The sequence below is a fragment of the Camelus dromedarius genome, chromosome 11 (genome assembly GCF_036321535.1).
Source record: "Camelus dromedarius isolate mCamDro1 chromosome 11, mCamDro1.pat, whole genome shotgun sequence".
Classification (NCBI taxonomy): domain Eukaryota; kingdom Metazoa; phylum Chordata; class Mammalia; order Artiodactyla; family Camelidae; genus Camelus; species Camelus dromedarius.
Genome location: NC_087446.1, coordinates 42143039 through 42169622, shown reverse-complemented (window position 1 = coordinate 42169622; position 26584 = coordinate 42143039). Strand labels below are relative to the sequence as shown.

The 26584-nt window shown below is 45.2% G+C and overlaps 1 protein-coding gene across 4 annotated transcripts; it reads left to right on the top strand.

Annotated features, from left to right (window-relative positions):
• The first annotated feature begins 11802 nt into the window (after nt 1-11802).
• DYRK2 (dual specificity tyrosine phosphorylation regulated kinase 2) lies at nt 11803-25467 on the top strand. Of its 4 annotated transcripts, none has more exons than XM_064491713.1 (3): nt 11803-12262; nt 12823-12971; nt 19892-25467. In XM_064491713.1, the coding sequence occupies exons 1-3, from the start codon at nt 12214-12216 to the stop codon at nt 21497-21499; spliced, it is 1806 nt and encodes a 601-aa protein (XP_064347783.1). In that variant the 5' UTR covers nt 11803-12213; the 3' UTR covers nt 21500-25467. The 4 variants fall into 4 exon arrangements, with proteins under 4 accessions (XP_064347783.1, XP_064347786.1, XP_064347785.1 ...); XM_064491715.1 differs by lacking the exon at nt 11803-12262 and adding an exon at nt 16782-17390 and having other exon boundaries at nt 12846-12971; XM_064491714.1 differs by lacking the exons at nt 11803-12262; nt 12823-12971 and adding exons at nt 13021-17390; nt 18386-18473.
• The last annotated feature ends 1117 nt before the right edge of the window (nt 25468-26584 follow it).

Genomic DNA, 26584 nt, shown 5'->3' with positions numbered 1-26584 from the left:
TTTTGTGTATGACTTGGAGTTTCTGTTTCCATGTGAAGTTTTAATATTCGAATGCAAAAGAGTAAAAATAAGGTAATGATAAAGAATTCCCTTCCTTTTCGGGATTTTTAAGAATGAAAGTTATTGGCTTTTATTATTATGCCTGCATAAATCTTCTCAAAGTCTACATTAAATTAAGTATGATGCAGAGGAAGGCTGTCATGCCCTGCTGCACACCAAACAGGTTGACATTTTTTCAAGGTTCTCCTGGACTATTTTTTTAGGGATGTTCAGCGTCAGAAATCATATAGACTGATGGCAATGGACTGATTCTGACTAGAACAAACAAGGGGAAGGTGAGATTCTCATTATGATTAAGGCCAGTCTTCATAGTCTCTCCTATAACTCATTTTATCCATCATTCTATATAGAAATGTCCATTAAAAAGTGAGCTTACTGGATAAGCAAATAGCTTGGGGGAAATGCGTCAATTCCATTTGTTCAGATCCTCATGGCCTCTAAGCTAGGGTAACCTAAGGAGACAGGTGGACCATTGTTGAGGGGCTGTGATTTGAGAAAGACCTGGGAAGAGTTCTATCTTCCAGGAAACTTTCCTAAGAGACTCTTGCTATGGTGGTTTCATCTCTACTCATACAGACAGACTGGGGATGGGGGTGGGGGGTGTCTTCATTTTTTCCCCCTAAAATAATTGAGGAAGCATATATCCCCAGAGTGGGATAATGTCTTAAAACTCCTACCAGATAACTCCTTATGTGAGAGAGTGACTTAAAAAAATTAACCAACAAGGACAGGGAGCTGAGACAGCAAGAGCATGGAATAAGGACAGAGGCTCCAGAAGTCTGGAAAGGAGATGAACTGGTGGTGTAAAGGTGTCACTTAATTCTGCCTAGTGCTAGCTCCAACTCCCAGGAGAGGGAGGATGCAGATGGAGACTTCCAATCACTTCTCATAGGGTCCCACCAGTGACAAGTCAAAATGTTCTCAGGGTTTGGGGGAGTTTTTTTTTTTTTTTTTTTTTTTTAAGTAGCTATGGCTTCAGAAGAAAATAGGAACAACTTAGAATTCAGAGAGGAAAGACCATTTTAGTTAACTTCACCCCACCCCCGTTTTGTAGATAATGCCAGATCCCTTCAGGAAAATGTTTAATGACTAGAGAAAAGATGTGTGGAGAGCAATGGAGGGAAAAGCGAGGTTGGAAGAGCTTGGTTCAAGAGGAAATGTCGACTGTGTCTTAGTCACTTACCTATAAATTGAGCAGGTGTTACTTTGCAAACTTTGGAGAGATTTGCTGGCATAGGGTAGGAAGGGGTAAGCCTGAGGTCAGTGGCTGCTGGTGAAAATGTGACCCGTCTCACAAATAAGGAAGTTCTCTGCTGTGGGCTCTGGCGCAGATGCCAGCTAGCCATGTTTCTGCTCAGATTTCTTTGGCACTTTGTAAAACCCTGTAGGATTTCAGGATATTAGTGCTTCCCCCTGACTTACTCTTCATAAATGGTCCTTTTAGACACCCTTTGCTACCAGTTAGCTGCATGTGAAACTCCTTTTATTAAAAGAGGGAAGGGGAGGTGCCTTTCTTTTTCATTGCCTTATCAGGTTAGAGATTTTTCTTTCCTTTTTTTTTTTTTTTTGGACCATTGTATTCTTTTATTCTTGTTAAATAACTGTCGGTTAGGGATGTTTAGTCATCTAATGGGATCTAACTGTGTTCTCAACCCACAACAGCTTTAGATAAAGGGGTGCTTACAGCCAAAGATTATGTTGACTTTTTATTTCTCAAGGAGGAAAACCTCACCAAATAACGCGTGGTAAATGCTTTTTTGTTTCAAAGATCTGAAATAGACAGGAGTTTCTTGGTGTTGGATAATCTTTCTCTACTCGGTTAGATTATTAAATCAACGTTTCCATTTACAAATAGGATGCTCCTTGACTGAATTACATCAGAAATGGGTAATTCTACACCAGTTCACCTAATTGATACAGAATTTCTTTGCATAAATCCCTTGGGTCTGCCTTCATCTTTTCCCAGATGTTGTCTTAATAGCTCAGTAGTTAGAGGAAGCAATTCTGTTCAAACGAGATAGACACACAAGGCAAGGCAAAATATGGGCTGAGCTGGGAAACAGCATCATGGAAACAGACCTACAGCAAAAGAGGAAGAAGCCCTGGGTTCTGCTTGGGTTGAGCTTGCTGATGGCAGGACTTCTATGGAGGGGATTTCTGTGCTCTCCCACTGCGTAGCCACCAAGGGGCGTGCAGAAGGACCAGCATGGAAGTGAAGGTGCCACTGTTAGGTTAGATGGAGCTGCGTGGGCATCCTCCATGCCCAACAGCAGGATCCAATCTGGGAAATTTATGCCTTCTCCCTCTGAATCCGTTCTGGGTGGGTAAGAGTGAACTTTGGCATCGGATTTCCCTGAATCCAAATCTGCTCACTGCCTGTTACTAACAAGTCCCTGAAGCACTTGAAGCCTCCATTTCTTTGTCTCTAAAAAAACAGGATAATAATATACCTGCTTCATGGGGTTGTGTGAGGATTTAAGGAGATGGTTCAGGCAAAACAGCCCAGAGCTTGACATGCAGCTCCAGGATAAAGCAATCGAGGAATTCTTGTCTCTAAAGTATGTATTATGTGAAATGTTTGGTGGCTTCCTTGCTCACTGTGGATTAGGCAAAGAGAAAAAGATAACAGGGCGTTGGTAGAAGAGGAGAGAGAAGGGGAATCAGAGGACTGGACTGGAACAACCCCAGTGAGAGGGGGAACGCAGATAGCTCTAAATGGAAAGAGGCAGACAAGCAAGCAGAAAGAAGCTTTTGATTAAGATAAGCCCCAAGCATAGCTGTGTGTATTGTAAGAAAATCCTTCAATTCCGGCATTCTGGTTCCACTATTGGGTTTTGCTTTCTCACATTTAGCTCCAGCTCAGCCTTACGTCATACATGTCATCATGTCCATCTTCCTTAGAAACATTTCTATAAAGGTTCGCCCCACTTCTAACTCTTGCGCTCTTCCCACACCCACTTTTTTCCTCTTCGTTCTCACTGGACCTCTATTACGACTTACTTCTCTTTTGCTGTTCTTTGAAAGCATCGCTCTCTCTAGCCTGCCAACCGCCTTATTTTTTGTCCCTTCCAGATCATGAGAAAACTTTTCTGTCTCCAAAAAGCAATCCTCTTTTTCTGACCACTTAAAAAAAAACCCTCTTAATCTCTTCTTTATATCTTTTATTATCTGCACTCCAGTAGTTCATTATTTCTTGGCTAATTTTTATTATTGACGCCAGCTGGAGATGCTGAGCGAGGGCCACTCATCTGCACATGTGCTAAATGCTTACCCGCCTTTAGCTTTTCTGTAGTTCAAAAGCTTCATTAGAGAACACTGCTGGGTGAATGGTGGGCCTGTCCCTTTTCATCTGGTGAGAGACCACTAACACGCACAACGTGTTGTTTGGAATGATACTTAAAGTGGCTTTTCTTCACACAAAGATATTTTGGAAGTGTTAAAAATTGTCCAGGACTATTTAACAACAATTACCCAAATTATCCAATCACTAAAAATGATTTTTCTCTTGCTTTTGCCAAGCTAGTTGAAGACAAAAGTGGGTTCTCGGCTTAGACGATCCACTGACTGTTTATCCTTTCTTCATGAACCAGGGCATTGTCAGCTCAGACTCTAACCTAAGTAGGAGTGTAGATCTGTGTAAATGTTTGATTTAATGGAAAGCAGTTCCCCATGGGACAAGGTTGGCGGAGTGGAGCCACTTCTACTGCTATAGGCTCCCCCCTTTTCCCCATTAGCTTGAAGCAAAAGGGCTGACTGGCCACACGATAGGATAAAAGGGAAATAACTTACTTGTCTTTGGACATTTTTTGACTCTGGCAAAGTTAATTCTTTGATTCTGGTCTTTAATATAGACCAGACTCAAATTGTTTTCAGGGAAGCCGTGATTAGAATTTGTCCCCTAAAGTCCTAACACATCAAAACTTACCCATATGTGGCATGTGCTTTTAGGAGTAGCTATCCCTTCATCTCTGAAACAGTGGAGATTTTATAATTCAGTTTGAGGGAAAAAGGAAAATTTGTTAGCAATCTACAGACCTGGGTTCCAACCCTAATCCTTCCTCCCCCATGGCTCCTAGTCCCGTGGCTTGGGGCAGGCCACTTTGCTCTTGTCATCTCACTGTTCTTATCTATTACAGAGGCTTGCTTTGGGTTATAGGTTACTGAGGATAACTAGAGAGCTGACTGACCATATGAACATGAGCGGCTTCTCCAAAAATTTCATTTTGTGCATGAAACGTTATTGACAGTAATAATGAGATTGAGGTCACCATGGCAGTGATCCAGCCAAATCTCTACCTGGTGCTGAAAGCAGCAACCACACAGACTCGAGAGCCAGGGTACTTGGCCTTGTCGTGTCTTAGCTGTGTGACCTTAGGCAAGTTAGTTAACCACGCTGTTGCTAAACCAGGTTTGTTTTGCCTGATGTACAGCAAGCCAACAGCCAAAACACTGAAACGCCAAGGTCTGTAGCCAAGCAAGGAGAGCCCCAGACTGCCTCCTTTCCCACCTTCCCCTTTCCACCCCATCTTCCCACTTGCTTTCCTGCCTGCCATCCCTCAGGCAAAAGGCTGGGGTATTTATAGGATGAGGAATGACGCAGCAGGGCGGTCTGAGGCGTGGGGAGCGTGGGGAGCGTGGGGAGCGTGGGGAGCGTGGGGAGCGTGGGGAGCGTGGGGAGCGTGGGGAGCGTGGGGAGCGGTAATTGGAAAAAGGTGCAGTAATCGTGGTTCTAACTAAGCAACTAAGCTCCAGGCCTCTGCACGTTCAAACACGGAGGTGCTCAGCACCATCAGCCCTGTGATACCAAAAGTCACCAAGGGGACCCTCGCACATGCCCAGTTGGAGGGTTGATAGTCCTAGCCAGTTCTAACCAGCTCAGCTCCAACTAGACATAGCTGACTCCAAGTTCCTGGAAAACAACTTGGGCAAACATCTTACTATTCAGGGTACATGCTGCTTAAAATGACCTTGATTAGTGAAGGCAGGCGAAATAGATTTGACTAATAATTAACTACCCACAATTTCATTTCTATGTTTAAGTTTTTCATCTCTAAAATGGGACTAATAACGTTACCTACCATGCAAGGTGGTTGTGAGAATTACATTAGTTCACGTGGCTAAGTTCTTAGAACACTACCTGGACAGTGTTTGTATATAAGTATTAGCTACTATTTTGAGGGTAGCTAAGGAATTAGCATTAATTTCTCTTTGAGAGGGTCCCTCAGCCTTAGACACGTGGTTGCATTCTTTCCATCTAACCCAGGTCCAGAAAGCCCTCAGAACCAGAGTCAGTCTAGCATCTTGGGGTTTCCCTGATGAGCAGGGCTATAATGACCCAGACTCTCCTGAACTTCCCCTATTTCAGACCTATATCCAAGGGAGACCAAAAGTAGTATCCCAGGACTTGGTTTAGGGAGACCTGGAGTTAGAGGGTCCAAAGATGCGGGAACAGGCCATACTTCCTCGACATATGGGACCTTAATGCCCAGGGCTACCGAGTAAACTGGGGCACGGATCATTCCACATTTCTTATTGGTGTGCCTGAGTGTCCCTCTCCTCCAGCGCTCTCTATCTCTTTAAAAGCAAGATAATAAAAGGAAAGGGGGAGGGAGAGGGCTTGGCTTCAGTTTTTTAATGCCATGTACTCCTTAGTTGGAATTTAAACATTCTGTACCCAGCAACAGCCAGAAGCCAGTCTATCAATCCTCTTCATGGATGAGACATCAGTTTATAAAACTAGACTCTTATAAATAAACAAAACAAAACAACAACAAAAAACTGGACTCCAGAGCACACTATTTATTCCTGATTTATAAGACTTCATTTTCTCCTTGAGTGATTGATAAATCCTATCTACATATCACTGAGAAAGAATGTGATGATGAGGGAATCTTTTTGGGTTCCAAGCTCTCCTGACCAGTTATTTCTTAGTTGTGCCTCACTTTTAGCAGGTCATTTTAATGACCTTTATTGCAAAATGCTTAGATAAGCAGCTTTAGGAACTGTGTGTGCTTCTGAAACCCAAAGGTGGGTTTCTGACATGTGATACACGTATCGCTCTTACTTGTTATTCTCCTTGCACCGGAATACAAGATCCATGGGGCAAGGACTTTGCTTTGTTCCACATGGCAAGCTTCTACTATGTGCCTGACGCACATTCTAGGCATTTGATAATTAATTACATACATGCATATATAGTTATCCTGCACTATTCAAAAACACAAGGTTCCTATGAAACCTTTCATAAGCCAAAATGGCTTAAAGTGAAGAAGAAATTACCTTAGGACACGTCTCGCTAACGAATGCACAAAATAAATTGAGATAAAGCAGAGATGCTCACGGACAAGTTCAAAGCTATGGGGGCTTGATGCTAAGATGCAGTTCCCAGGGAAAGAGCTTGGTGGTGCCACTCTCGCTGGTCCGAGTGTGTGCTGACTCTAAGGATTCGCTGCAAAACAAAGGCTGAATACTATTTTTGCTTTTTGCCTTTTTTCGGAAAAAGTGAAAATCCTCTTTGGATTTCTTGCAGTTAGCGAAAACAGGTATTTGTGTAGGTCTTTTGTAAAAATGAAGTGGAGCTGAGTCCCTTTTTATTGTTTATAAGTCTGAATGTGGATGTTTGCCTTTAGACCATTCTTGGCTAAAATTGATTCTGTTCCATTTAGTATGTTTTTATTGAGTCTGTGCTAAGGCAAACCAGGAGCAGTGCCCAGTGCCGTCCTCACAACTCATGGAACAGACCTCTCTTCCCACTGGCTCCTTCCTAACTCCTCGATGGCACTCCTTTTGGTTAGAGTGTCACCAAAGATGCCAAGACCTGGAACACCATATAGCGTTTCCCTCCTCTTCCCTGGTTTGCAGAATTGCACCATTGTTTCTCCTACAGCAAACATCCTAGTAAGAGCTTCTCTGAGAGTTGCTGTACTACTTTTACTCATTCATTCCTCACCAGGTGCGGGGCCCAGCATGATTCATGGTGCCCTGGAATTAGCCTGTTCCTGGCTGGTTGCTCCCAGTACAATTTGGTGGGCCTGTCTGCTGGCAGCTGACTCCACTAGCAAGCATTCTGAGTTGAGTCGGTGGCATGGGAGACCTTGGCCTGGAGGCCCTACCTGTGATGGCACTCCTACCCCTTTGAAGCTCGCAGACACACTGGGCCCGACTCTGCTGGCATTTGTCCTGCTGGTATCAAAGGTAGGGATTGTAGAGGTCCCACTGGGCTCTTTATCACAGCGCTCCCCACATCCAGGATATAGCTTTCTCTTTTCTCTCCTTATTGCTTTTTACCATTAACTCTGTCCTTAGCGTGCAGTTGGAAAAAGCAGATGAACTATCCCCAAGAAATGCTGGACAACATCCTCAGCCTTTCCAGAGACCTAGCTCACCTTAGGAGACAAATGCCCTCTCACCATCCAGGATTCAGGAAACAGGCTCTGGAAGTACCCTGACCAAAACACTACCAACCTGTCCAGACACTTCAGATCACCAACTCTCTAGTGCTATAGAAATTTCTTCTTGATTTCCACACTAGCAGTGGCCACAGAGGCAAATGCAAATACCCAGTGGCCATTTGGTTATGATGTCCATGCTCCTTACAACTGAGGAGTTTACAGTCCTGGACTTCAGACTATATAGTTTTGTTGCTTTTACTCCCACTTTATCCCTCCACCCTGCTCTCTCCCTCCTTGGTAACCATAGATTTGTTTTCTATGTCTGTAAGTCTGTTTCTGTTTTGTAAATAGGTTCACATCACTTTTTAAGATTCCACATATAAGTGATATCATATGGTATTTTCTTTCTCTTTCTGGCTTACTTCACTTAAAATGACAATCTCCAGTTTCATCCATGTTGCTGCAAATGGCATTATTTTGTTCTTTTTTATGGCTGAGTAGTATTCCATTGTATAAATATATCACAACTTCTTTATCCAATCATCTGTTGATGGACATTTAGGTTGCTTCCATGTCTTGGCTATTGTAAATAGTGCTGCTAAGAACATTGGGGTGTGTGTATCTTTTCGAATTGGAGCTTTCTCCTGATATATGCCTAGGAGTGGGGTTACTGGATCATATAGTTAGTCTATTTTTAGTTTGTTAAGGCATCTCCATACTGTTTTCCATAGTGACTGCACCAAACTACACTCCCACCAGCAATGTAGGAGGGTTCCCTTTCCTCCAAACCCTCTCCAGCAGTAAATGGTATCCTTCTAAGGGGAGTTAGACTCAACTTACCCACAGGTCTGTGTTACCCCAAGTGAGATAATTCCTTAGTAATTTCTCTAGTGGCCTTAAAAGACCTTGGACCTTGGTTTCACATTTCCACAGTTGGTGAAGTTACAGATATTTCTTACTCTGACTTTATCATCCATATTCCCTGCCTGCCACTTCAAGCTTCCTTTATTCTGAGTCACGTACAGTTCTCCCAGAGTACACTAAGCTTTCTTGTACCTTGGTTTCTCTGCACGTCCTATTCTTCTGCCTAGAATGTCCCAGCCTGGCTGGTCTTACTGGCAAATGCCCAAGCATCTTTAACATTACAGCACCTTTGGGGCCAGTCACCACTTAGGTAGAGCTCATCGCTCTCTCCTGTGTACCACCCACATGCCTTGATCGCGGCCCCATCACATCAGTAAATGTCTTGTCTCCCCTACTAGATTGTGATTTTTAATAACATGACCAGAGCCAGGGATTATTTATTTAAATGTGGAGCCCCAGTACAAATAATGTCAAAAATATGTTAGGTGCTTACTGTCTACTGCTTAAATGAATAAAAGAATGAGGTCCTAATGGGTTGCCAGACTGAAGCCTCGCCCATGACATCTGATAACTCATCATATCCCATAGGCCCAGCACATACTAGATTCTTTGTAAATGTTTCTGGGATAAAGAGATTAAATGAGTGAATGCATCTTGAAACCAAACATTTTCTTGTTCATTTCCAATTTTCACTGTGATCAGTACTTTCTCCAAATGAAAAATCAACTTCCTTCCACAAGACTCCATTCTGAGTTCCCCAAAGTTCCTTTCTAAGTCTGCCACATCCTGCCTACCTACTTGTTATTTGAATCTGGACTTTATAAACATTCAGAACAGATGAAGTTTTTACAACAGGCAAGAACCAAAGAGCAGACTCTCACTGAACGGAGCTCCTGATGAGGTTACCATTAACATCAACACAACTCTGGTTCGGTTATGAGTTGTGATGATTAAACATGAGAATATTTGTAAAAGGGTTTTTTATAGAGAGATTAATGTAGTATAATTAATAATGTTGCAATAGAATAATAAAATTTGAGGGTAGTAACTCCTAGAATTGACCCAGTTCATTCTCCTGAAAAGCTCAGGGAGTGCATTTGTAAATCTTTCTATTTGACATTAATACAGATTGAGGTAATCAATATTTAACAGAATGAGAGAAATCCAAGCAATTGTATATACCAATTTAGAGGTTAGCAAGAATATAATTTTGAAAGGCATACCATTTATAATTAAAATAGCTAAGGCTATTAGGCTAATTACAAAGTTTCCTTAAGGTAAGAAACAAAAAAATATAAAATTGAAATTCTACTTGTCATGTCATAAAACAATATACTAGGAAAAGTTCTCTAAACATGTACTTTTTTCTTTAATTAAAGTGAATGATTCTTTGTGTCCCTTTGTAAAAAAAAAAGCCAGTGCTTCTTTTCCTCATGTTTAATGTGGAAATTAATATTACTAATTTGGATTTCACAATCTCTGCTTTCCACTAGTTAGCATTTTTCTTATTCATGAAGGAGTAGTATATTTAGCTTCTATTGAAGTATTGAAAGAATAAGTGAAAAGCAGTGTCAAGTTATCTTAAAATTGCATTTTTTTGCTTCGCATTTTTCCTTTGAACATCAGTTGTATAGAAAGTTCATTAAGAAGAGGAAAACAGTATGAAAATAATTTTTTGAAAGGGAAGGAAGGAAAAGAGTTATGAGGTTTCTTAAAAAGCTGAGGTGGTGTAACAGAGAGCACAGTAAGATTAGACTGAGTCAGAAAATGAGTTCTAGGTTCAGCTCTGCTACTTTGTAATCCCTCTTCTTTTAGTTAATTCTGAACACTGACTGCACTTCCCCAAGTGAATTGGAATGTGACAGTCTCTGACAACATGCAAAGAGGAATATCTCCTGCTGGAACCAGATCAGGTCATCACTCTTCTTTATGAAGGCTTATTATTGGATTGATTATTTCATTGTGGTTCTACTTTATTAGGAAAAAGCTCCAAGAGGATTTTTTAGAGGGATTTTCACTGGGCACAGTTCTACTCTTTGCCACCTGTTCCCTCTGCCATGCTTCTATCTTGATGCCCTTGTAAGAGCCCTGGAGACTGAGAGGGTCCCACTGTAATGGAAACACTCATTTTGGGATACATGTACAAAGCTGAAGGTGATCTTGCTGGGAGGTTGCTATGACAATTTGCAAACAGTAGAGGCCATGGGACTCCCCGCAGGAGGTTGGCCTGTTCGGATGTGAATCTGCACTAACTCAGGCCTCACACAGTCCTGCCAGGGGCTCGCAGCTACACAGGACAGATCATAATGGACCCAGGTCCCCAAGAGAACTTCAGAACCTGGGCACATCTCAAGAAGAAAGTGCATGGCAAGCTTTCAGTTCCATCATCTGGGATTATCTGGCTTTCCCGAAATCCTCTCCTATTGAAGTGACAAAACCTGTGACCTTTGGACACAGGCATGTGCCACATAAGACAGGACACGGGTGTGAGATGGGCAAGCAGTTTTTCAGTCTGCAAGGAAAAGAGAGCCTATATATGGCAAATTAAAAGGACAGGGAAACTCTCCACGTGTCTTGGATGGGAAGGGAAAAGAGACTTATGTCTGGAAACCAGACGAATTAAAGGTGTCGCTCAGGAAGGTGTGTCTCACCCAGTGGCCGCACAGGCGAAAGGCTCGGTGTTGTAAGGAAATGGGAGGTGTCTCTGATGTTTATTTTTGCCTAGCAACCCACAACCAACTGCTTCCCCGGGAAGCCGTCCACACGCGCCTCTCTGCCTCCCCTTGTCCTAGAGCCTGGAGAGCGGTCACTTCGTGTCAGTAAATAGGGGAGGGAGTGTGTGTGGTGGAGGTGCAGGTAGGAAGGGCAGCCCCCTCCTTGGCCCGCACTTGGGGTCACCAGTCTAAGGCGTGGCCCTCCAACCGGCTTGATTTACCTTACTGAGGTGACCCTCGCACAACTAAGTTATTTACACGAACAGTTGGGAAGAGGGGGTGCTTAAACCCCTGGGACCGGGAAGGTGGGGCAGTATTGTTTGTGAGCAGCCATTAGGTTTGAAAAGCTGAAAATGCATTTGTGTTTGGCGGCGCCCTTGGAAGGGGAGGGAGGGGTCTCTGCAGCGATTTCGGTGGAGGTGGGAGGTAAGAGGGAAGCAGTGGTAGGTAGGCGAGGGGTCCTGCAGGGGCTGGCGAGGCCGGGGAGGGGAGAAGGTCGTGGGCTGGGGAGCTGAGGGGAGCGGTGCAGATGGCCGGAGGGGGAGGCGGAGCGCGAGCTGCAGAGTTTTCCGGGGAGTGGAGAGGTGGCTCTGCAGATGACTAGGGGGCGGGGGAGGGACTCCGGTGGCTGGCTGGCTGGGTGGGGGAGGGGTGTGTGCCAGAGTGTGCGGCGCGGCTGGGGGAGCCCGGGGGCGGGGCCTTCCCAGGGGCGGAGGGAGTGGGGGCGGGGCTGTCCTCCCCGGGCGCGCGGGCGCCTGGCGAGTGTGCGCGGGGGCGCGCGTGCGCGGGTCGGGGAGGAGGCTTCTGAGCGAGTCGGCAGTGGCGGTGCAGCCAGCTCCCCCGCGTCCTATGTGAGGGAATCGGGGAGGCCCGCGGCGCGCCAGGGAGGGCGAGGCATGTGCACGGGCCGGGGGGTGCTGCAGCCGCCCGAGGAAGAGGAGGACGGCGGCGGCGGCGGCGAGGAGAGCGGGGGGCTCGCGGCGGCGGGCCCGGGCCGAAGGGATGCAGCGGACTGTGTGTGTCTGGCTGTAGCTGACGCGAGGCGGCGAGGAGGCGCCGGAGATCCGCGAGAGGGGCGACCGGGAGGTGGTGGCGGTGGCGGCCGCGAGAAGTAGCAGCAGGACAGGCGGCGGCGGCGGCGGCGAAGACGGCAGCCCTGAGATGCCTTTTCCTCTCCAGCGGCCATGTTAACCAGGAAACCTTCGGCCGCCGCTCCCGCCGCCTACCCGACCGGTAAGGAGGCTCGGGCCCCGCACCGCCCCGGGCGCTCGCCCCCGCCAGCGTCCCGGTCCTGCCCTCGTGGCGCGGGCGCCCGCTGCCAGCGGGACCTCGAACAAAGTCTGCGCCAAGACTGGGCGCCGCGGGGTCCTCGGGCGGACGGCGCGCCCTGGCCTCGGCTCCGCTCATTGTTGCATGCGGGCCCGGAGCTCCTCCGAGCGCAGCCGGCGGGGCGGGGACTGTCCCGGGCCTCCCCCCACCCGGCGCTCAGCAAGGCGGCGGCGCCTGGGTCGGCAGTCCAGCCCTTCTCCCGGCTTGGGCCGCCAGCCCTGGCCCTGCCCAGCTCCCCTGCGGGGTCGTGAATTCGTTCGCGCGCTGGGGCCCGACTTAACTTTGCAGCCGCCAGAGCCCCGCCCGCGGGTGCGCGCCGGGGATCCGCGTCCCGGGCCTCCTGGCTCACCCCCCGGGAGAGCGGGCTTCACAGCCCAGAGGGGTGGGGTGGGGCGGGGCCACGGGGTCCGGGTGACTTTCTCCCCCTTGACCCTCTTTTGTCTCCTCCCGCGCGTGGCTGCCAGGCCGAGGAGGGGACAGCGCCGTTCGTCAGCTCCAGGCTTCCCCGGGGCTCGGTGCGGGGGCCCCCCGGAGCGGAGTGGGGACCGGCCCGCCCTCCCCCATCGCCCTGCCGCCTCTCCGAGCCAGCAACGCTGCCGCTGCAGCCCACACGGTGAGACCCAGCCTACGGGCGGCATGGGGAGAGGGAGGCAGGAGGGTTTCGGGGCTCCGACACCCGAACTTGTGCGGTTCTGCCGCCTGGAGAGGAGAGAGCAGTCGAAACGCGAGTGTCTCCACGCCCCTGGCCAGTGGCCTCTCTGGGACGCCGCCCTCTGGAACTTGGGCGAGCCCAAAGCTGCAGCCACAAAGAATGATTCGTGGCGTGGGCCCCTCACTTCCCATCCGGAGCCCGCCCACCCCTGCGCTCTTCTTCCTCGGAACTTCCTCCCGGCCGCTTTCCTCCTCTCTTCCTCCTTTTTTCCGTCCTTGCTTCCCAGAGCGCCTTTCCCTGACCCGGTAAACATCCCTCCCCCTCCGCCGCCGCCACCACCACCACCACCACGTTGGGTAGTGGGTATTTATAGAAACAGATATGTCTTAGGGGACAGCCAGGCCGTACTGCCCGGAAAATCGATCCCCCAAAGAGCTTCCCAGGCCTGGCTCCAGCCAGCAGGGAGCACCGCCAATTGTCCCCCGCGTGTGGAAGCATGTTTTATGAGTACTACAGGTTTGAGCACAGCAGAAATTGTAATTAACGTTAACGAAAATAAGAGCCCCAGCAGCAGTCACAACAAGCTACCCATGTAGGATTCTGCATTTGGATATTATTCCAAAGGAAAGGGCCAGCTTTGCTTGGGAGGGAGGTGGGAAGGGCAGGGCACCTGACAGGTGCTGTGGTCCCTCAGAGGGCCTAGAGGGCGAGGAGAGCCCAGCGCAGCGCTGGTGGCAGCAGAGATTGGTAAGCTAGACTTGACTTCAGCATGTACCTCTTCTCAGCTCCCAGAGGTCGTCCTTGGACAGAGGCTGACAGCCTAGCGGAGGTGTGCCTTGGAGGAGGTGATGGTTGCCCAGGTCTTATTTACCATTGGCTCTTTCAGAGGAACGGCTTAAGATGGTTCTGTGTGAGGGGTGTTTGCTAGGGATATGGCTTTGTTTGCCAAGTGAAAGTTGAGTTCTTGTAGAAAAGGCCATTTCTAGCCTACAGGGGAACGGCTCTGAGGGTCATGAGTTACGAGGAAACTTGTTTATCAGGGGAGGATTTGTGAGAGGATGGCTAAATTGGAATATTTTCTCTTAGACCTGGACATCTGTGTACAGTTCCATAAGAGTGTTTTCTTGTTGTATTTTCTCTTTCTCTCTTTCTGTGTTTGTCTCTCCTGATACATCTAAACCCAGGGGCTGAGAATTCACTACACAGAAGTTAACCAATCTGTTGGACTGTGGTTGATGGAAGAGAATCTGTCAATAGGCTGTTGATTCTGTGTAATAGAGTTGAATGTCTCTGTCACAGTGACGTTTTAGTTGAGGAATTGCTGATGGTTTTAGTGTTTCAGTTTGGTTTGGAATCATGTGACAATTTGGAAAATACAACATCCAGTATTTTTCCATGTGGGAATGTAATCATGTGACTTGGTGTTAACCTGGGAAAGACAGACTACTTGGTTTGCATCTGGATCCTAGTTTTCTAAGGGGAGTTTTACTTGATCAGAACGTCTTTACAATTGAAATATGTAATGGGATGACAGAAAACGAATGATGTCTTCTGGAGGAGCAGCCCATCGTGGACCAGAAATGAAAAGATGAGTGGGTGCTTCTTAGGACTTCTAGAGATGGTGCTTATATTTGGCTGTGACATCTACCTGATTTACCTGTTTAACTTACCTAAACTTTAGTACACTGTTGATTATTAGAGGCTTGGTTTTGAAAGTGTGAATTTGGGTTTCAGTAGTTGTTTAGTTTTGATTTTATTTGCACAGCACTGCAGACTTCCTAGACTAAGCGACTAAAAGGACCACAGGGTTTACCTGGTGCTACTCTTTCATTTTACAGATGAGAAAAGAGTCGGACAAGTGAACTGGTTTGGTCAAGATTCCTGAGCCAGTTCCTATCAAGGCTGGAGTTAGAGCCCCAGCCCTCGGGAGTCTAGCTTGAACATACTGCTTGACACTGCTAATTCTAGAAAATTGTATTAGTTTTGTTATAAATGCAAGAACCTTTGCAGATCCATATTCCCATATGTCTTTCAGGTTTTTATAAGTTTTTAGTTTTTAATTCCATAGCAGTTAACAAATAGGGAGAGCTATTTTCGGATGAGTTGGGGGAAAGGGCATTAAGGAGAGGAAAATAATCTTGTCATAAGTTTTTTGCCCATATTTTCCCTTGTAAACAATGTAGTCAACAAATATATGACTATAAGGATTATAAACTTTGGAATTTATCTAATGCATTGCTCTTTTGTTCCCTATCTCCATGAACATATTGCACACTTAACATTCTGTTAATTTCTGTTTGTCCTAAGACAGTACTCAATAACTATTTGATTCCCATTAGTTTTTTCTTTTAATTTAAGTTCTGAAATATTAGTATTATATTACTTTCATAATGTTTTAATGTTTAAAGCACTCTCCAGTTACCAGTTTTACCTTTATAAAATAGTTGGGATTAAAGAAGAATGAATATTCCCATTTAGAAAACAGTAATGTTTGGGAGAAGAAAAAGGAGACATTTCACTCAGGGCCACAAACACTGTGTTAGTGCATTTGAGGAGGAGCTAAAATTCCAATCTTTTTGGACTCAGTTCTAGTCCCATAACACTGTACAGCATTTGTAAGATGATTTCAGAGAAATTTTAAAACGCCCAGAAATATTAGCACAATGAAGTATCTGCTTTTTCCCCTTTTATTATTGGAAGAGATTAAAATGATCAAATTGGCTAGACTATTGTTCTTACATAATTTTTAATGCTAAAATATTTTATGGTCAAAGAGGGCTTTTGGAGGTCTCTCTGCTTTAACCCATACATTATAGTATCTAACAGCTGGCACTCATTCAGAGTGTATTTTTAAGTTTGACAGGCACTGTGCTGGGTAGGCACTGGCAAATAGAAAAAGTGAGTGAGAGGTTTTAAACATCCTTGAGTTTCTGGTGTACTTCCAGCATATGTATTCTGGAAATGTTTTGGTCTTTCTAGGCCCCCCCCCCCCCCCGGCACTTTTATACGTCAGTTAGTTGTGCTTCTGAGCCGGGTTGTGATTGTAGAGTCCTGCAGTCCTTCAGGCTTGAAATCCTCCTTTACTTGAGCCTCTCTAAGGAACCTCCTTAACATCTGGAAAGTTTTTAAGATTCTTCATGTCATTTAGGTGTTCAGTTGATCTGTTCTGCTATAGGTACTCTTTAATGGGCTATCATTTGCCTCCAAGTTCTGCTGATGCACTGTAAGCCTAACATCTTGTGACTTGGGTCCCCAGGGACAAGTCCCAATTCCCTGGGTGTTAACTTCATGCTTTCTTATGAAGGTCCAAAGGTAGTTCTCTAGAATAACTCAGAGGGGTGAGAGTTAACAAGGAGTTACTGACATGTGTTCTTCCATTCAACAGATATTTACAGAGTGCTTACTGTATGTTTGGGTTTGTGTCAGTAGGGACTTGAAAAGATAAGAGGTGACCCCACCCTGGAATTGCTCACAGCCAAGTGGGTACGTCAGGTGTGAAAACAGGTGAAGATGAACTCGGTGTTTGAATATATCAGTGCTCCATAAGCACAGTGGAAGGGACAGGGAGGTGAGGACTGAACTGGACATTGAAGGTTGAGTAGGAGTTTACCATGTGGACTTGGTGAGGAAGGAGATTCTAAGCAGTGTTTGGAAGGGACGATAATTCTAGCCCCCCTTTACTCAGTACTGTACTAAGCACTTTATACCTTTTACCTTTATTAATCCTCCTCATAGCCCTAACGAGGTAGCTGTGTTACTTTCTTTTTACAGATACGGACACTGAAGTTCAGAGAGATTAAGTAAATTGCCCAAGGTCACACAGTAAGTGGTAGAGCTGGGGTTCATTTCCCACGTGTCTAACTGAAAATCCCTGGACTCCTAACCATTATGAAACATGACCTCACCAAAAGCAGAGGAGCGTCAAAGAGCGTGGTGTCTCCATGGGTCCTGGGGAATCCAGTTTACTATTCTCAGAGAACATGATGGTGGTAGATGGTTCTGGAAGGACTCGGGTCATACAGGCTTTCCATTTTAGAACCTCATATTCTTGCCTGTAAGTTCTTGTATTGTCTGTGGGAATGGGGTGCCTTTGTGGTCCTTGAGCAAAAGCCAGGGTCCCAGAGTGACACTTCAGTGGTAACTCCAGAAGTACCGTGGAAAGAAGAGGTTTGAGGAATTCAAGACTTGGAAGCAAGGGGACATGTGAGGAGGCTGCTCCAGTTGTGGCAGTGAGAGGCCGCAGGACCGCAAGGTGAGGCAGGGTGGATGGAGAAGAGTTAGGTGGAGAGAAACGATGAGGCCTGACGGTGACTTATGAAGGCCCAGGAGACCCGGAGATGGACTGAATAACTCTGCAGAGGAGAAGCCTTTTGCTGACCGGTAATTGAGGGTTATGGGAGGAGGAAATGGGTTTGGTAGAAAAAATTGTGAGTTGAATTTGAGTTGCTTGTGGGAAAGGCAACTGATCCATAGTTGGAGACAGGGGGTCTTGAGCTCAGGAGACGTGGATTGGGCGGGTCTGAGCTAGAGGTGCGGATGTGGCAGATGTCAGCCCCAGGGGGGTGGCTGCTGGAGCCCTGGCTGTAGTCACGGTCAACCAGAGAAAGTTATGGGAGTGAGAAGCCACGGGGCAGTGGAGGCTCGAACCCTGGGAAACCCTAGAAGCTTCCTTAGTTGCTGCCGTGGAGGAGACCAAGAGAAGGTTGTTGGAAAGACAGGAGGTGATCCAGTTAATTGGTAGACTCTTTGGTTGTGGTCACTCGGCTTTTGTGATGGTATTTGAAATTATACAGAACGTTAAAATTGCAATTGCAGAAAACTGAAGACAGTTTCTGAAGCTCAAAATGTTTTGCTTTGACCTGTTTTTTAGGAGTTCCTAAAGCCCCAAGGTTAATTTGTTCCCAGTGAAGCCTCATGCTTTTTGTAGCACGGGTACTGGTAATGTTGGTTTTCCTTCTGAAATCGCTCCTGCTACCCTGAAGAGAGTGGTGCTCTTAAGGGACATAGATTTCTAATTTCAGGTCCTTTTATTCTTTGGTGCTTGTAAGACCGCAGTGGGGAGGAGGAGAGGTGCAGAGAGTGAGGCTTAGGAACAAAAAGCAACAGACAAGCCTGTACTACGTGTCTGCATACTCGAGACTTTCCTAATTCATTTTTATGAACTGCTCTGCTTTTGGCATAGAATGAGGATAAAATAACCTGTCCAGCTACTCTGACAGAAGATAAGTTCTCTTAGCACGGAGTATCGTCTAGGAGTTTAATAAAAGGGTTCAACTAGAAGTCTTCCAGAAATCTGTCTGTGAAATGAAATCCCTGTCTACGAAACCACACTTCAGACAGGCCCAAGTACTGTGCTAAATTCTACTTTGTTTTAGAAGACTGTGGAGAGAAAGCTTATTCCTCACATAGTCCCTGTGCGTGCTGTGCTTCAGTTAAAGGAAATTTGAAGGTCTTGGTCTGCTGGTAAGAAGGACTTGGAATTTCATTTTATAATCTTGGTAGTCCCAAACCACTCCCTGAATTACGATATTAGATATAGAGAGCACTTCTACACTCTTGGTGATATGTAAAGCCCAAGAGGTAGGATTTAGAAGGAGATAATGGGAAAAATACTGATGGCAGAGGACTTCTGCTAACTGATTGTCAGCTCCTAAGGGGTAGGGGCTCGGCCACACGTGAGGCTAGATCTCAGCTAGACTAGCTGAGTGAGACGGGTTGTGAGTGGCAAGGTGATCTTTAAGGTTTCATATAAAAATCACCTAGTGGGATGCTTTTAAGACTTGTGAGTGATTGTCTCAGGTTGGCAAGAATTCCTAACTGGGAGGGGATTGTGGCTGCTGGTCCTTTCCCACCCCTCACCTCTTGGAAATAGTAACGCTTGAACAAAATCCCAAGTAGATTCTCAGTACAAAGGCTGGGTCCCCTTGGCTTACACCACCAGTTCTGTCCAGACAGGAATGTTGGGGAGGCATGTGTGCCTAAAATAGAAGTCGCTACTTTGTATTCCTTGTTGGAAAGCTGAGTATCCCAGCAGCCCGAGGAATACATGTCTTGAGAGAGCCAAGCCATTGACCAAAGGAGAGGCCCAAAAGAGGGCTGTGGTTGGTTTGCTGGGCTGAATGGCCTTAAATGGTCATCACAGTCAGTGAGGCCCAGAAACTTAAAAATAGGTTAGGGGTTTACAAGATACTACAGTGCATATCTACATGGGAATCTTTCAAGCCTAAAAGTACAATTTTCTTTGCTTCTGTATCATGCACTTTCCCAGGTGTAATTAGTTTGATTTCCAAGTAGTGGAGAAGACAGAGAATGAAGATAGTAACGTTCTCAGAATAGAACTAAATATTGGAGAAAGAGTTGTGAACAAGACTGACACGGCCCCTGCCCTCAGGGTAATAAAGAAGCTAGTAAATGAAGTGTGAGCAGTGTTAGGATCTGGGGGAGGGAGAGCCGGTATAGCGCCTAGAGTGGAACGTCAGAGTGGAACATCAGTGATACACCAGGCCCTGTGCTAAATGTTAGATATAGAATGATGAACAAGCGACATGGTCTCTGCGTACACCGAGCACTTACTCTAAGGACCCTGAAAATCTCTGGAGCAAACTTTGTTAGGTATAGCATTTGTGGGGTCCTATCTGGACCAAATTTCATAGCCCTCCCCAGATCCCTAACGTCCTTTTCCTTGATTTTGTCTGAGGCTGTCAGCATCATATCCTTGCTGCCTGACAAGGTGTTCCTGTGGTGCCTGCGTGCACAACGCTCTCCACTGAATAAATCTGATTCTGATTGTAAGGAGGGGTGGTGGGCACCAACTTATAAAATATCCCTTTTGAACAGACAGACCTCTTCCATTCTCTTGATGTTTTCTTTATGAATTCCAGATTGGCGGCAGTAAGCACACAATGAATGATCACCTACATGTTGGGAGCCACAGCCACGGACAGATCCAGGTTCAGCAGCTGTTTGAGGATAACAGTAACAAGCGGACAGTGCTCACGACACAACCAAATGGGCTTACGTCAGTGGGCAAGACAGGCTTGCCGGTGGTGCCTGAGCGGCAGCTGGAGAGCATCCATAGACGGCAGGGGAGCTCCACCTCTCTGAAGTCCCTGGAAGGCATGGGGAAGGTGAAAGCCACTCCCCTGACACCTGAGCAAGCGATGAAGCAATATATGCAAAAACTGACCAGCTTTGAGCACCATGAGATTTTCAGCTACCCTGAAATCTATTTCTTGGGTCCAAATGCAAAGAAGCGCCAGGGCATGACCGGCGGGCCCAACAACGGTGGCTACGATGATGACCAGGGATCCTATGTGCAGGTGCCCCACGATCACGTGGCTTACAGGTACGAGGTCCTCAAGGTCATTGGGAAGGGGAGCTTTGGGCAGGTGGTCAAGGCCTACGACCACAAAGTCCACCAGCACGTGGCCCTGAAGATGGTGCGGAATGAGAAGCGTTTCCACCGGCAGGCGGCCGAGGAGATCCGCATCCTGGAGCACCTGCGGAAGCAGGACAAGGACAACACCATGAATGTCATCCACATGCTGGAGAACTTCACCTTCCGCAACCACATCTGCATGACGTTCGAGCTGCTGAGCATGAACCTCTATGAGCTCATTAAGAAGAACAAGTTCCAGGGCTTCAGCCTGCCTTTGGTCCGCAAGTTCGCCCACTCCATCTTGCAGTGCCTGGACGCTTTGCACAAAAACAGGATAATTCACTGTGACCTGAAGCCCGAGAACATTCTATTAAAGCAGCAGGGCAGAAGCGGGATTAAAGTGATTGATTTTGGCTCCAGTTGTTACGAGCATCAGCGCGTCTACACGTACATCCAGTCCCGTTTTTACCGGGCCCCGGAAGTGATCCTTGGCGCCCGGTACGGCATGCCCATCGATATGTGGAGCCTGGGCTGCATCCTAGCAGAGCTCCTGACCGGTTACCCGCTCCTGCCTGGGGAGGATGAAGGGGACCAGCTGGCCTGTATGATTGAACTGCTGGGCATGCCCTCCCAGAAACTGCTGGATGCATCCAAACGAGCCAAAAATTTTGTGAGCTCCAAGGGTTATCCCCGTTACTGCACTGTCACGACCCTCTCAGATGGCTCCGTGGTGCTCAACGGAGGCCGTTCTCGGAGGGGCAAACTGAGGGGCCCGCCAGAGAGCAGAGAGTGGGGGAATGCACTGAAGGGGTGTGACGACCCCCTTTTCCTTGACTTCTTGAAACAGTGTTTAGAATGGGATCCTGCGGTTCGCATGACCCCCGGCCAGGCCCTGCGGCACCCCTGGCTGAGGAGGCGGCTGCCAAAGCCTCCGACGGGGGAGAAGACGGCAGTGAAAAGGATCACCGAGAGCACTGGTGCTATCACATCCATTTCCAAGTTACCTCCACCTTCCAGCTCAGCTTCCAAACTGAGGACTAATTTGGCACAGATGACAGATGCCAATGGGAATATTCAGCAGAGGACAGTGTTGCCAAAACTCGTTAGCTGAGCTGAGTCCCCCGATGCTGGTAGTTCTGAAAGATACGACATTGCTGAGCCTTACTGGGTTAAAAAGGAGTAGCTCAGACCTGTTTTTATTTGCTCAATAACTCGACTCATTTGTATCTTTTCAGCACTTATTTTAATGTAAGAAAGTTGTTCGTTTTGTTTTTATAAAATACATGGGGACAATGCTTTAAGTTTTTATACTTTCTGAAACTGTTTTTGTGTTCTAAAAGTACGATGAGCCTTACTGTATTTAGTGTGGCAGTAATAAACGTCAGTGGCAGGCCATTGATTACATCGTGACTGCCGCGCATCTACAGGTTGGTGTCGAAGACATTCGCTCTGTTCTCATGGGTCACAGTGTGTTCTCCCCAAGGTGACTGCCTCCCAAGGCCCCCCGTCTTGCTGCAGGTTCACACGCAGGTGCAGCCTGTCCTGCTTCCCTTTTCCATGAGTTACCTGGGTGGTGGTAATTGTGGGAGGAGGAGGGGCAGGACAAAAATGAGAGTCTAAGAAAAACTGCACCTTACAGATTTTTTTTCCCTAAAATTAGTGCTCAGACAAAGACAAAATAAAATCCCCAAGGTGGAAATGCCCTGTTACCCTTCTGATATTCTAAAGTCCGGCCAAGCAGACCTGGTGGATACATGGAAACATGTGTGTTCCTCCAAATTTTCTAATGCGATCAGCGAGCTGTTTCGCAAAGAAGACTCATATTGCAGAATTGGTTTTGCACCTAAATTTAGAAATGTATTCCATGAACTGTTCCTTCTCTTTGCTTTTCCCCTCACTGTTCCTCTTTCAACACCCATCTGTTGCTTACATCTAGGGTTTTTTTTTTCTTTCAAATACATATCCCAGACTGTTAATACAGAGAGAGACATTTTAGCTGTGATTATGACCATCGTTTCATATTCCAATTTAAAAAAGAACAGCAGCCTAGCTACTTAAGGTAGGGATTTCCATAGTTCCAAAGAAGGTTTAGCAGATTAGAGTGAGTTCACACTTTTCAGGTGCCGCAGGAAGGTTCTCTTAGCCTGGGAAAGCATCAACTCTTTAAAAAAAAGAGGGGTTGAAAATCCTCATCGTGAACAGGAGTCGTGCTTGTTCAGCAAGGCCAACTTTAACAACAAATTCAAAGGAGAGAAAATTCAACCTCAAGTTAAATGGTTTGACTTATTCTTTGCATCATTAGAAGAACCACAGAAAATGCATTCCTGTGTTTTGTTTTACTTTCGTTTGGATTGCACTGATTGTTTTTGTGGGAATGACACTTTACCTGGAAAAGTAACAGAGTTAGGTAAAAGAATATTTTCTCCTCTGAGTAATACTTATTTTCACAGTGAAAATTTCAGTATTTTATCACTAATGTATGAACAGTGATATATATCAATTTGAAGGCACGTGGAAAAAATTTTTTAGTATGTGCAATTTAATATAGAAAGATTTCTGCCTGTTTGGACAATAGGTTTTGGGTAGTATAAATTAGGATAAATACTCTTTTATATGCACAGATATTGTATTGCCTGTAAATTGATTTACAAGTACTTAAAGCATGGTCCCCAGTGAGGCCAAGAAAGTTTCCGGTTAAGTTCTTTTAATACTAATCCTCCAGTTTCTCTTACTTTAAAGAAAAAAAAAAGTAGTTTTGAACGAAACACTTTACTTATCTTGAGGCTTTGTCAGTTGATGGTGGAGAAAAATGCTCAGGAAATATTACAGATATTTGCCAAAAAAAAGTAGTAAGATTAGTTTATTAAGATAGTGATGTTGATATTTGCTTTACTATTTAAGGGTGTCACTGATAAACTGATTTGTACTTCTGTATTTAGAAATTATAGCTTCTTTTCCCTAGTCAAATTCTTTAGCTTGTACACATTTCTGTGTAATCTGTGGAAGTGCAATAATATGGTAGTAAGTTCCATTTTAAATGATGCTCACGTGATGATACCCCCAATCAGTGGCTTACAGAATTTTAAAGATTGCGTATTTATTATTAAAATGTTGGCTTAAAGGCATAAGAAGTGTAAGACTCAGTGTGGTGGTTTTGTAAAACCACGAGCCTCTCAATGACAGTTAGCACCTTTAAGTCATTAAAAGAAACAAAACGTAAAGGCTGTTTTCCCCTTGCGATGCTCCTCTTTCTGTATCCACTCTAGAGATTTTTCATTTTTAGTTTTAACTACATGAACCTGAGCCTGCTGTTAATATGAATTTCCCTATAAAATGATTATACATGTGAAAATTTATAAATGGATTAATCCTGCTTGTCTCCTCCCCCACCACACAAACCTGGTTCTTAAGATGCCTACAATGCATTTGTGACTAATCTTATTCACAAATGTAACCGGAAACTTTTAAGCCAAACTATAATGTGCAGTGCTGTGGGGCTCCCCCCACACCGCACCCCCTAAATACAGTGAAATCCTTTGTTCACAAGAGCCGCCACGTTCAGTGTTTAGTGATAGAGCTGCGTTTTAATAATTCTAGCTTAATTATAATGTCAACAAAAAAGAAGAAAAGTGTTGCATCGTTGTGATTTTTAAATCATAAATAAATGAAGGGCTCTGATAGGCTACTAGGAGTTGGCTTGGAAACAGTCCTTGGTCTCACAGGTCACCGTTGTCTAGGGATGTCTGAGCTGTTTTCAGATTTAGGAATAGCACAGTGTCGTCTTGTCTTTGGTCGCGGTCTCATCTGGCTCCGTTTCTTGCACCCCCAGAGTGTGCATTACCACTTCATTGTATGGCTACAACAGTGGAACAACAGTGATGCAAGACAGTGTAGATTAACAGTAGAGGAGAAATTGTGCCCTTAGTGTTAACAATGTGCCTTTTGTTCTGAATGCCATGTTGTAGGGCGTGCATTTTTTGGCCTCTTTAACTCTTTGAATACTAGGCAGTAAGGATGGAACCCATCTCTGCAAAGATACATCTGTCTTAAACATCCAGTTACTTACAGGCCTTAATAGAAACCTTAAGGCGTGAATTATCATCAGGCACCGAAAAAGGTAACCACTGGTTAGTTACACAGGGAATTCCTGTGTTTAAGGGGTTAAGGATGGTCTTTGTTGTATCTTAACATCAGACTGATTTTTTAAACAGTTTTTTTTTGTTATGCTAACACTAGGCAAAAATCAACTGTATTTGTAAAAATTTACCTCAAACCATTTAATTTTATAGTCTGATTAATCCCAGGGCATTTGGTATGAACCAAAGTGCATTCCTTTTATATGTGCCTGGCTCTAGTAAGGATGGCCAGGGATTTTTACAATTTGGGTGCAAGGCACTTAAGCCACTTTTAAACTTAATGGGTGGTTTGGAGTCATGTGGAAGGACTCCATCCGAATGTTAGGAAACACTAGGCATCAGTAGCATTGGGCCATATTGGAATCTTCAAAGTATGAATTATTTTAAAGAGAGCGTTCATTTTTGTAATTTTTTTCATCAAGAATATTCTGGTAAGCAGAAGACTTTTTAAAAAACAAAACTGATTTGGTTGGTAAAGGTTTTAATATTGCCCAACATAATGCTGTGGTAGCATTTAAAAAAAAGTATTTGTGAACTTGTTTCTTAGGGGCTTGTACATCTCTCTGCTATGGACATAGATAAAATTCATTGTACTTATACTCAGCTCAACTGCTACAGTAATGTCTAGGCAGTGGCTTGGGTTTTTATCGAGCAACAACTTAGACACGTGACTGTAATATGCTGCAACTGTGTGTACTGAAAATATGTGAAAATGGTTGAATGTGGACTGTGTATATATGTATGTAAAATTTTCTGTGAGATGCTGCTGTCGCCACTTAACATGGAATATGTTCTAGTGGATTTTAATCCTAGTGGCCAGTTCTATGATACTGTATGTATTGTACAGCTGATGACAGGAGTAAGACTGTTCAGTGAATATTTGTTAAATTTTATTGTCGTGGCCAGAGATAATTTCAGAATAAAATTTTAATGTCCTACCTTACTTTTCTCCCCTTTTCTAACTATAATTTTACTCCTGATCTATTTCTGGTATTATTCTTGGCCTGGTAGCCTGGAGAGAGTTTAGAAAACAAGTATTTTCAGCAATCACTTTGTTTTTATTAGTTTATTATAAATGTACAAGTTCCAAGTGAGCAAGACTGAAGTTTTAGTAGGCAACTCTTGCTTTTCTCGGGATATTCTATTTTTTACCTTTAGTATTTCTGTGTGAGTTTTCCTGTGTAAAGTCTCTGCTGTGTTCTCTATAATGTAGCTTTGCATCATGCTAGAACTTTACGTCTTTTCTTTTTTTAACCTTCAAGGTGATAGTTAAGCTGTGGCAGCAGAGTCTATAAATTATTTCCCACCAGTCTTCATTCTTTCCTCTACATGGGTTCTGGTAAATCATTCCTCTGTGCTCTCACCAGCTCCCCCATGTGCTTTTTAACGCTTGGGCTTTTGCAGTTCTTGTACTTGGTGGTCTCTGTGGGTTACACTTTGGGGGTTTCGGTGGCTCCTGTCATGGCTGGGTCAGAAAAGCAAGCCCGTGAACTGCAGCTAGCTCACGATGTGTCAGGTTCAGTTAATACGAAGCCAGGAGTTTACTCACAGATGGCAGCGAGCAGGTGCTCTGGTGATTTGTCAGACATCGCAGGGACATTATGGAGACAAATATTTTCCTCTTGTGGAAAGAACTACCTCACATTTTTATTTACACCCCTCCTGCCACCAACAGCCAAAGAATTACTTGGTGTGGCTTCCTGCAGCAGAAGTGGGATTTGCTAAAACAAGGGCACACCGTGGGAGGTCCCAATCGCAGACCTGGGCTTAGCCCGTCCTATGCCAGAGACTGCCAGAATTGCTTCTCTTGCTCCTTACACAGTGAAAAAAATGCCAACCAACCAACTAAGAAACCCAATATATTTAGATAATAAATTTTTAAGAGGTGTGCACCATGTATAAAATTGAAAGCTGATGCAAAAGCAGCAATTTAATTTTAAAATAGATTGTCCAGGTTTGACTTACTCAGAGCAGATTAAATGTTCCCACTCATTCTGTCACCCAGACTTTTCAAAGCACTTTCTTAAAATTGATTTATGCTATATTCCACTTGAATTTCT

Excerpts from the sequence above, each read along its gene's own strand:
- DYRK2 (XM_064491713.1), top strand. The coding sequence starts at position 12,214 with ATGTTAACCAGGAAACCTTCGGCCGCCGCTCCCGCCGCCTACCCGACC. Across the intron at positions 12,263-12,822 it reads TCCCGCCGCCTACCCGACCG|GCCGAGGAGGGGACAGCGCC; the intron begins GTAAGGAGGCTC and ends CGTGGCTGCCAG. Across the intron at positions 12,972-19,891 it reads CTGCCGCTGCAGCCCACACG|ATTGGCGGCAGTAAGCACAC; the intron begins GTGAGACCCAGC and ends TATGAATTCCAG.